Source organism: Sorghum bicolor, chromosome 6, assembly GCF_000003195.3.
Source record: "Sorghum bicolor cultivar BTx623 chromosome 6, Sorghum_bicolor_NCBIv3, whole genome shotgun sequence".
Taxonomy (NCBI): Eukaryota; Viridiplantae; Streptophyta; class Magnoliopsida; order Poales; family Poaceae; genus Sorghum; species Sorghum bicolor.
The window spans coordinates 542,944-554,832 of record NC_012875.2 but is presented as its reverse complement, the minus strand read 5'-3'; the positions used below and the strand labels follow the sequence as shown (position 1 = coordinate 554,832).

At 42.9% G+C, this 11,889-nt stretch overlaps 2 protein-coding genes across 2 annotated transcripts; one reads left to right on the top strand and one right to left on the bottom strand.

Annotated features, from left to right (window-relative positions):
• LOC8056957 (sugar transport protein 5) lies at positions 2,074 to 6,501 on the top strand. Its single transcript, XM_002447361.2, has 4 exons — positions 2,074 to 2,265; positions 4,833 to 5,170; positions 5,285 to 5,917; positions 6,052 to 6,501. The coding sequence occupies exons 1-4, from the start codon at positions 2,136 to 2,138 to the stop codon at positions 6,499 to 6,501; spliced, it is 1,551 nt and encodes a 516-aa protein (XP_002447406.1). The 5' UTR covers positions 2,074 to 2,135.
• Positions 9,754 to 11,369, bottom strand: LOC110436238 (UNC93-like protein 1). Its single transcript, XM_021462732.1, has one exon. It carries the CDS (start codon positions 11,339 to 11,341, stop codon positions 9,902 to 9,904), a length of 1,440 nt encoding a protein of 479 aa, XP_021318407.1. The 5' UTR covers positions 11,342 to 11,369; the 3' UTR covers positions 9,754 to 9,901.

Genomic DNA, 11,889 nt, shown 5'->3' with positions numbered 1-11,889 from the left:
ATCCCTTCGGAATTTAATATTTGATCACTTTACTCCGCTATACAAACATGTCTTTGTTCTACCGAACTAGTATCTTTGATTAATGCCTACAATCCTGAATTGTCAAGTGATGAGGATCTTGAATCACTCAAGAACATTAACTGAAGAGGAGCAATTTCCCAACTAAGATCACTTGTGTGAGAATTTCCCAACTAAGCTAGTAGCGATTTCTACAGTATTAGCAGAGTTATCACTGTATTAGCAGAGTCATAAACAGAATGAATTGCTTCTGGATCCGCCATCGCCGTCGACGAAAAGCTCCGCCAAGAGGAAATCGATGCAGATCCATCCGGCCACCAACCACATCACCCAACAGCTGCGCCACATCCTTTAGCAAAAGGACCAGCAAAAACATCACCTGAGTAGGAAGATGTGCCGCCGGCCATGGACTCCAGAACAGGGATCTGGCGAATCTCCTCTTCCTTGGCCTCGCCATTGACGCCAAGAGCAGACACCAAAGGGGTGAGGAAGAGACCAGAGGAATTTATTTTCCTGCGACACCGTCGCCACCGCCTCGCCGGCGCTGCCAGGAAGACGCGGCCGCGGAGGAGAAGACTCCCCCCGGCAAACGCTAGCTCCACCGTCAATTGTTGACGGCGAGCACAGCCTAGACCTAGGGAGACATCTACGTAGCCTAACTACACCCGCGAAGCGATTCCCTGACCCTCCTCTCTCTCTAGCACCTACGTGGTCGCCGGAGAGGAGAAGGGTAGGCGGAATCGCCGCCGAGAAATCGCGTCGCCTCCTTGTCGCCTGTAGCAAAGGGAAAGGAGCGAAGAGTCGAGAGAGTACGTAAATGGCTCCACTGTCCTGCCCATTCTTGCCGTTACTAAATGACGACACCCTACGATCATGCTCAGCCAACAGCTCTGTGTTGGCAATCATGGATTCAACCAGCTGTAATTCTTGCGTTGCTCTTCTCCAAAGCATGGGCACAAGTGATTGCTGCAGGCCGGCCACCATCAACCCGCTCACCGTAATCTCCTGGTTGGTGCAGTGGCTGAGAATGACTGGGTACACATGAGCAAGGGCTTCGTCGCCCAACCATACGTCCGTCTAGAAGGAGCAAGATCTCCCATCACCAAGCTGAACTGAGGTAATCGCTTTGTATAATGCACTACTACAGAACAGGCCTTTGGTCACTTGTCCAAAATGAACAATAATCTCGGCCCAATCAGCGTTCGGGACAAAAACATATTTAGTCCCAGTTGCTGAGGTCAACTGGGACTAAAAGTCCCCTGCCCAACGGCTATGGTGTCAGAGATCGGCAGAAGGGACCTTTAGTTCCGGTTGGTCTCACGAATCGGGACAAAAGTCCAGCCTTTAGTCCCGGTTGGTACCACTAACCGGGATTAAAAGCTGTTGTCCCGGTCCGTCTCACCGGCCGGGACTAGTGTTCGAATTTAGACCCGGTTTTTAAATGGAACCGGAACTAAATGTCCTTCCCCATATTTGAACTCTTCTTTCCCCGGCCGAGCCCATCGATCTTCACTCTTTTGCTGTGTTCTTCATTTGGAGTTGCTTGTTCTTGCTCTCATCTCCAGCTATTGATTCATTTCATCATTTCTACGCCGTCATCGACTTGTTAACCGGGACTAAAGGTGGGACATTTAGTCCCGAAACCTTAGCCCCGGTTCCGTAGCCGGGACTAAAGGCCCTTACGGCCCGGAGCTAAAGCCCTTCCCTGATGGCAGCAGAGAACGGAACAAGTCCCGGTGCTCCCCATGAATATCTCCTTTGAGAGAGGCGACGGAGGCGCGACCACGCACCCTTTGAGCCCAGTGTGGGACTCCAATCTGCTACAGAACGACCATCATCATATACCATATTACCATGGATGCTTGTGTAGATATGATAGCGTGAGCCTGGCTGGCAAAGTCAACCACTGCCGGAGACATGTCAAAAACGGACAGCCAGCAGCCAAAGGATGCCGAACACAATACAATATATATACAAGTGTGTGATGCCCCTTCATGTGCATAAATTCATGTGCATGCCTTGGAACCAAACGCCCAACCTAAGCTGCAAAAAACTTGCAAGCTCTGCCCCTGCGCCAGTATAAGCAGTGTCCCCGTCCTTGAGTAGTCAGCAGTTCGATGGCAAGAGGAGGGTTGGAGGCGGCAGATGGTCACAGCTATGGCGGTAGCTTGACGGCCGCTGTCATGGCCATCTGCCTCATGGCTGCTTCCTGTGGCCTCGTCTTCGGCTACCATGTTGGTGTCGCAGGTAAATGATAGCTGCTTCATCACCCAGCTCTGCCCTAATGCTCCCTACATGCATATGTATTCTCAAATGGATGTAGATCAATCATCTCTGAACATGCATGCTTGAATATTGGCTGCTATATACTCCGTTCCCAGTTATATATAGTTCGTTCTGGATCGGAGCTAAACATCACTTAATCCAACTCAAGTAATCCTTTTCGCTAGCACAAGTGAAGAGCTTATGACTTGGCTTTATAAAAGGTATTTATGGGGACCTGTGCTTATTATATGGAAATTTTCTGCTATATATATACACAGCTAGTACATCAGATGTGTATATTTTTTTTCGTGGTTGGGAATTAATTTTGGAAAAAGTATAGTTAACCTAATTATTTGCATTCACCTGCTTCACTCCATTCCCTCTCCTATAAAACCAAATGTTTTTTTCCAACCAATAAAATATTTTACTTCTTTAATTATTGGGAATCTAAATAACCCTCTAAAGTGGTTTTGAAGGCATGTCACTGTCATTAGCATACTCTATATGTGTATAATGACATGACTATGAGTTAGCAAACAATAAAAAAAGTCTACATAATCCCTTACAAATATAGAGGGTTGACCAAATATTTAAACCACTCAACTATAAATTAGAGCTATAATTGTAGCCCATAAAAGATCCAATATATAATACCTCTCAAATGACGCGAGGAAAGTTTTGTTGTAAGGCTGTTTTGCCAATGCACGCTAGCTTGATTACTCATGCTTTACGCCTTTACCAATTTGCAAGTAGTTATTATGTTCTTTATTTTACATTTCATCCTCACAATACCCCTCCCCTCTCTTGTCTGTCTCCTTTTTATTAGAATTCTGGAGGGGCTTTCGTCCGTACAGTGAAATTTATTAATTTAGTTTTAAAACACTAACTGTGTCACCTCCAAGCGAGCAGCCCACAACCTCTGCAATCATAAAATACAATTTAAAGGAACCTAAAAAATGCAAATTTATATACCTGCTCTTCCATTATAAAATAAAATTTAATTAACCATCTAAATTTGCATTAAAATTATGCACCTCTATTACTGTAAAATCAAACTAAAATATCTCGCAAAACTACGTCCAAAAACCAACATAAGGTAGTATGAAAAAGAAATAAATAACCATATATACACTTCTACAACTCTTAAATTCCAAGTAAACATAAATACAATATGCCACTATGTAATATGATTGCATACATTAGGACAAATATTTATTTTCTCGGTTTATGGATCATGAAAAAAGTATCCCATAAACAAACCACGTATGCCACTGAAATTATGTTAATACTCCATGACAAAATTTTGTAAGTTGTTGCTTTATATAAGTTTATAAACCTTAAATAAACATTGTGACATATTAATATTGGTTGGTTAATTTTAACCACCATTTTTCGTAAATCAAACATATAGTTATTTGATACATGAAATTTATCATCCTGATTGCTGAAAGCACAAATGGTTATTTGTGACATTATATATGGTAACTAAGTGGGTAGTCTATGACCTAGAATCTATAGTTTGATAAAATACACAAAAACAAAATAAAATACACAAAAGGGAAATATTGAATAAAAAGATACAAAAACCACTAGTGTATTAACCAGTGCATGGATGAAAAATTGCAGCAACCAATAGAATATCAAAAGATTAGAGCACTTGATGTCATGGAAAGAGGTGCAACAAGAGCTGATACATACTAATTTATCCGTGAAACTTTAACTTATGTAACATATATAAGATTATTCTGGTCCGTGCTGGAGAGCACGAATTGGTGGGCCAATATTTGTAACTATAAGTGAGGATTACATATAATATATGTAGGCAACAACTAGACAACTCATAAGAAAATATCTAACAATATATAGGCAAAGCATTGTGGGCTCAACGATTGATGGATGTTGTGCACAATTTGCATGCTCTCATATTTAATCCTTGTGTCCTACGGAAGTCTAAAGCTTATTTTTTGGTGGGACGCAGCGCAAGTGAGCAGCTTTTGACTTGCTTTTGTTATGAAGTGCACAATATTATTTATGGGGGTATATGATTTTTTTTCTGCTGAGACGTCGCTATAGCTAGTACATCAGACCAGAGGTGTATATATATCTTGTCATGTTCATGATGAGCTGTACTATACCAGTTTTTTTTTACCAAAATGAGCTGTATACCAGTTGCTATAAATTTTACATAATACTCCCTCCGTACATGTAAAGAAAGTCATTTAGGACAACGACACGGTCTCCAAAACCTAACTTTGACTTCTTACTTTGATAAAAATATTTATTTAAAAGTGGTATATGTATATTTTTGTGAAAGTATTTTTCAAGTCAAATCTATTCATATGGTTTTCACATTTGCAAACTCAACAACTTACAAGTTATTCATAATTTATATTCACAATGTTTGACTCAAACCTTATTCAAAATGACTTTATTTACAGGTATGTAGGGAGTATATACCAATGACGATAGGCGTGTGATGCATGCACTAATAAGACACTAAATTATGATTTTCTAAACTACTAATAGTCTCAAGGATGCATGTTTTTCAGGTGGTGTCACACAAATGGAGTCATTCTTGAATAAGTTCTTCCCGGAAGTGGTGAGCGGGATGAAGAGTGCAAAGCGTGATGCCTATTGCATGTACGACAACCAGCTTCTTACAGCATTCACGTCATCGATGTACATTGGTAGCTCCCTGTCATCATTAGTGGCAAGCCGTGTGACAATGGCAAGCCGTGTGACAAGAAGGGTTGGACGCCAATCTGTCATGCTCATCGGTGGCGTCTTATTCCTCTTCGGCTCTATCATCAACGCTGGGGCTGTTACTGTCAGCATGCTCATCATGGGCCAGATGCTACTAGGCTTCGGTGTTGGCTTCACTACGCAGGTCTGTTATTTGCTGGGTTACTGGTTACATGGCGCTTGTATACTTTGATTGTTGTTGTTGTTGTTTGAGAAATTAAGTGCAATTGAATTCTTAAGCACAAATTCAACCTTATAGGCTGCTCCACTCTATCTCGCCGAAACATCACCGCCAAGGTGGCGTGGAGCATTCACAATAGCCTACCACATATTCGTTTGTATCGGCTCAGTGATCGCGAACATGGTGAACTATCTAACAAACTCCATGCCCTACTGGGGCTGGCGGATCTCACTCGGTGTCGCTGCCATACCAGCCATCATCATCATCGTGGGTGCCCTTTTGGTAACAGACAGCCCAAGCAGCCTAGTGCTACGTGGTGAGCCGGATAAGGCTCGTGTGTCACTGCAGCACATCCGTGGGTCAGATGCTAACATCGAAGCCGAGTTCAAGGACATTGTTTGTGCAGTCGAAGAGGCATGCCAGAACGAGCAAGGTGCGTTCAAGAGGCTATGCAATAAGAGGTACCGACCTTACGCGGTGATGATGGTGGCCATACCTGTGTTCTTCCAGCTCACGGGCATGATCGTCGTCTTCGTCTTCGCGCCAGTGCTGTTCCGGACCGTAGGCTTCAGCAGCCAGAAGGCGATTCTTGGTTCTGCCATCGTTAACCTTGTGACCTTGTGCGCCGTCATCACATCCACCTTCGTCGTGGACAGATATGGCCGGAGGTCCTTGTTCCTCATAGGTGGCATCAGCATGATAATTTTTCAGGTAATGTGAATGTACAAATACATTTCTTTCATTCTCAAACAAAATGTTATTATTCGTATATTTGTGGCATTCTTCATATGTTAGGATTTGTGACTTGCTTCATGTTTGTATGCTCTACATATCTACTATGTAAGGTGGCCGTGTCATGGATACTTGCGGAGCACCTTGGGAAGCACAATGCAGTGACGATGGCGAGGAGCTATGCGATGGGCGTGTTGGTGCTCATGTGCCTGTACACCTTCAGCTTGGGTCTGTCGTGGGATTCACTCAAGTGGGTGATTCTGAGCGAGATCCACCCCGTTGAAACTAGGTCCGTGGGGCAGGCCATCTCCATGACCATCGCGTTCGTCCTCTACTTTATACAGGCACAGGTGTTCACGACCCTGCTCTGCAATCTGAAATTCGGGATATTCCTCTTCTTTGCCGGCTGGGTGCTGGCCATGACGGCTTTCATCGTGGTGCTCCTGCCGGAGACGAAAGGAGTGCCACTAGAGGCTATGCGGGCAGTATGGGCACGCCATTGGTACTGGAAGAGGTTCTTCCTGCAGGATATCAACAAACACGACCTTAGTTCAACTGGTTAACTGATCCATATATATATATATATATATATTTCTATATATGTAAAAAATGACAGTATGAGAAATCAGCCTGTATACTCATGTTGTGGTTAACTAGTCCATCAACTTGTGGTCCCGCACAGGTTAGAATCCCGCACTTGGGATTCTATTAATTGTTCTCCTGTATTATAGATACACTATAGTCCCTATTTAATTGTCATAACTTATCTTTAACTTAGTGTTTTTTATCTACATCCATAGTTTTTTTCCCCTTTTTCATGTCACCTCTGTGTAACTTTATTATGCATTTATTTTAAATCATAACAACTTAGAATCAACTATGACTCTTTGTTGCAGCCCATATCTTATATGACATAATGAATCTATTTTTTTAAAAAAAATTAACCTTATTAATTCCTACAATATTTTTATTCTCAAATAAAGTTAAAAATCTTGAGCTTATAATATCTATTATGAACACTCCTTCTGTAATGCTATAAATAAGAAATTTTAGGTCATAGATTACACTCTTACTCCCTCCGTCTCAAAAAGACCATTGTTTTTTACTTTTAGACATCTTGTTTGACCATCCGTCTTATTACAACTTTTTGTATAATATCATCTATTTTGATATGACTTATTTGATCATTAGAGGTACTTTATCTATTTTAGAATTTGCACAAAAAATTTGAATAAGACGAGCAGTCAAACATGATTGGTTAATGTCAAAAACATCGGTCTTTTTGAGACAGAGGAGTAAGTACTATGATGCCATAAATAATCATTTATAACTTGCATCACATCGCATAAGATCAATGCTAGAGCTTTAGTTGAGATATGAGATGGGGTAGGGGTGCTAATATCAAGAAGATATTAATCTCTAAGCTTTACAATGACTTTTAGTCTGAAGAAATCTTGAAGTTTTAACTTTCATATCTATTTGTTATAATTTTTTATCGAAATGTTAAGTTGCAAATCTATTTAGTCATCTCAACTTGCACCAAAACACTCAAGATGCTATTTTGTTATATCAAATATTTATATGTGTAGTACTAGTGTTTTACAAAATATATAGCGCTTCAAATTAAATGTCTAATATTGGTATGAAACACTTTTGTCAAATATATAAAGTTATTTAATATAACAACTTTAAAATATATTATCATTGAGTCTTAATATAACTTCAAGTGAAATTGTTGGTGCCATTGTTATATAGTTTATTAAGGAATATTTCCACTTGATAAGCTATTAAAATAAATATGTATCCTAATACATACATGATTACTTGGTTTAAGTGGTGGTACATATCATATGTCTACTTTTAAATTTTAGTTGTGGTAGAGTGTGTAATTTAGAAATATATGTGCCACATTATTATAGATACTAAATTAGTTTTTGTCATAGTTTAATGCATTAACATGTAGAATTGAGAAATGTTTTTTCTCTACTTCATATAAATCTAAGACGGATAATTTAGTTAAAAGGTAGATTATTTTGCATCACAATACCTTTCATAATAGCAAAGGTAGGTAGTTTATAAAAAAACATTACGGTCTTACTTTTAATTATATTACATAATGTTAGAGTTGGGTAATTTAGATTTAAAATTAGGAGTTATTCTGAAGTGTCTTTCATAATGACATAGGTGTGGTACTTTTGATGCTAATTTGGTGGATTATTTTAATGTTTCAATCATAATGACAAAAGTGGGTAATTTAAATACAATTTTAGGGTGTTATTTTGAATTATGTTTTGTAATGGCATGGTGGGTAATTTATATACAAGATTAAGGGGTTACTTTATTATAAATTTTATAATAGCATAGGTGAGTAATTTTTTACAAATCAAAATCGATCCATTATGGTTACTATTTATGATGGTGATTAGAATTTATCAAATAGAAGGATTTGTCTTTTTCCTTACGCTTCCGGAGAGAATTAACGTGGAGCTTCCGTTGGAGTCTCTAATTAGTAATAGTAAGATTATTAAGATTCATATTTGTAAAAAATGACTAATATGCAACCAGCCAGTTTCATGTTGTGGTTAAATGATCTGATATCAACTGGTACTTCTAAAACAACTACTCCCTTCATTGTGAACTATAAGTCATTTCAACTCTCTTGTAGAGTTAAAACATCTCAAGTTTGATCAAAATTATAAAAATAACTACAAAGATTTATAACATCAAACAAATATATTATGAAAATATAATTAATAAATAAAGTAATAATATTTATTTGGCATATAAATCATATAATTTTATTATACTAATTTAGTCAAACTTGAGCTCATCATTATGTAACAGCAAACCTGTATTTTGGGCTGCCAATCCCAGCACTCTACCCTTACATGGGCTGATAGGCCGTCTTTGTGGCCCATCATTATGTGCCTATGCCATGTGGCACTACGGAATAGCATTTGGTTTCCTTTTATTTAATTGCTTTTGTTTCCTTGTTCGTTAGTTACTGAATTCGGTTGGTAAATCACAAAGCTGTGAAATTAATTAGTAAATATGCATTCAAAACAAAAAAATGCAATGCCAAATTCAGAGGAACTTGATGCAAATCAGGAGCGGGCCAAGTGGGTACATCAGATAAACCCGGGACTACCTTAGATATTTGGTCCAAAATTTTTTTAGTACTCTTGCCAGCCTATGAAAATTTGGTCCACTCCTTGTCTCTCCGGTCTGCGCCCTGCGCCTTCTTGACCACGAGTACACGTCTCCCTTCCCTCCCGATGCATGGGAGAAAAATTGGGTGAGCGATGGGTGCAGCGACGCCTCAGTGCGCTCCCCGGTCGGATCAACACCACATGGGCCACACGAATGCAATCACACGGCAAGGGTGAAGATTGCCTCGACGGGCTCTAAATCTACAGACGACGACTCGACTCCGCTGCTTCGTTCCCATCCCAATCCAACTCCCACTCCAATGCCGCCATCCCTGGTAACTGCTGCATTTGTCCACGCCATCCGCTTCTTCCTAGAGCGCCCACCCTATCCGACTCTGCCTGGAGCGCCCTCGCCATCTGCCTATGACCTTACTGGCACCGCTTGCGTCGCCGAGGCCTGTGTTATCTGTTGTTTGTCTTCTCGACGACCACCACCGACAAAATAGACTTCTAAATGGTGGGGAGGTGGAGGAAAATGTTATTCTAAATGCTAAATTGTAAATAGTCGAGCACTTGTCGTTTAGCCGGCAAAACGGGTGTTTAAATGGGCAAAAGGGCTACTTAGACAGTCAAAATGACCGATTAAATGGAAACAGGTACCACCATGTAGGATCACATATTACAGACGCGTTTTTGTCTAGGCGCGTCTGTGACCACGTATTACAGACGCGTTTTGTTCTCGCGTCACTTGTAGGGAGTGTCTGCTATTTGCTTTTTTTTTTTTTACATAGTGCTGGTTGGTGCTGACAGCCTATTAATTACTATCATTCTCCTTGCCGTCCTCCACTGAAGAAACCGAGTAGTCCTCGTCCTTCACGGCCACGAACACCAGCAGTGCAAGCAAGGGGTAGCTAACGGTAATGAGCGCCCAGTTCACAATCAGCTGGGATCTTAGCGGCGTGTGGCGCCTGTTCACTTGCCATGCCACTGCCGCTCCCGCGCTCTGCACTCCCTTGAAGAACCCAACGTACCTGCTGAGAATTTGGGAGTCATTAATGGCGAGGGCGCCGATGATCCAGTAGATGACGGTCTGGAACATGGCATCCAGCAGTCCGTAGCAGAAGTAGAGCATGAACGGCCCGGCGTAGCGGTGGTGGCCGTCCTTGAAATCGATGGGGTCGACCAACTCCACTCCTCTGTACTTGAGCTGGTTCGCCAGACCGCCTCCCCAGATGGCCGTTCCGACGACGGCGACGGCGACGACTCCGAACAGCCCTCTCTTCCTCCGGCTGGCGAATCCGAAGTCGAGGAAGTAGCCGATGCCGGCGGAGCCGATCATCTGCGCACCCCAGAAGACGACGTTGTTGAGCCCCTTGGTGCGGAGCGTGAAGACGCCGCCGTTGAACTGGTCGGTGTAGAAGAAGAGCGTTCCGGTAGAAGAGCTAGCCCAGGCGGGCAGGAGCACGAGCAGCATCTTCCAGTTGGTGAAGAGCTTGAGGATCTCGGCGCCCTCGGCGGCGGCCGGGGACGAGAAGGGGACGACGACGACCCTACTAGTGGTAGTAGTGGCCTTGGTGCCGTCGTCGCGGACGATCTTGGCCGGCGGCAGCACGAGCACGGTGAGCCCGGCGCCGACGAGCATGAAGGCTATGAAGGCGATGTACGTGCTGTTGTTGACGACACTGGCAGGCTGCTTGTTGCTGCGGTGGTAGTTGAAGGAGAAAGGGAGGAGACCGCCGAGGACGCTGCCGAGGTTGAAGATGCACCAGAAGAGGGAGATGTAGGTGCCCCGGCGGTTAGGCGGCGGGTACGAGGTCATCACGGCGCCCTGCGCCGCCCAGAGGAAACCCGCGCCGGCGCCGAGCAGCGCGCCCGCCGTGACGGGGAACGCCTGCGACTCCGGGTGGTGCTTGTAGTAGAGGAAGGAGCCGGCGTAGAGTGGGTAGGTGAGCGCGCCCAGCATCAGCGTCGCGCGCGGGCCAAGGAGGTTCTGCGCGCCGCCGCCGAGGATGGCGAAGACGGCGAAGCAGGCGTAGAGCGCCGTGTTGGCCTTGTCGGCCGTGGAGGCGTCGACTTGGTCGCCGCCGCCCAGGCCGGACAGCGCGTTGAACATGCCGGGGCAGCAGAAGCAGATGAGCCCCAGCAGGGACACCTGCGCCAGCGGCGAGTTGTACCGTAGGATACTGCGCTTCGCGGGCACCTCCAACTCCAATGCCGCCGGCGCCGCCGTGCCCTCCACGTCCGTCACGGCCATCTTAGCCGCGCGCCGGCCGGTCAGGGGAGTCAGGGTGGCCGTCGCCTGATGGAATCAGTGACGGAGACCAAGGTGCAGACGGAGAGTGGCATATATGTATATAGGAGAAGATAGGGGAGGTGGATCCATGAATCCTCTCGTGATTTGTTTAGTTTTCTCGTAGCCATTTGGATTTTGGGTACGGAGACGAACAATCCAAAATATGACGAATAAGGTTCGGTTTAGCACACCTCATCTTCACTACTTGCTCCATCACAAATAAGTCGAAAATTAAAACATGTCAAGTTTGATCAAATTTGTATGGTAGGATAATAATATTTATGATATTAACTAAGTATCGTTAGATTATTGATTAATTATATTTTCATAGTATATCTATTTGATACCACAAAACTTTGTAATTTTTTTTATAATTTTGGTTAAAATTGAGGTATTTTGATTTTGTAAGATTCTTGAAATAACTTATAATTTGGGATGGAGGAAGTAGTACTAGAGTTGTTTTACTTATATTTAGCTTGCTGAGCAGCTTTTTTTTAAGCAGGGCTGTT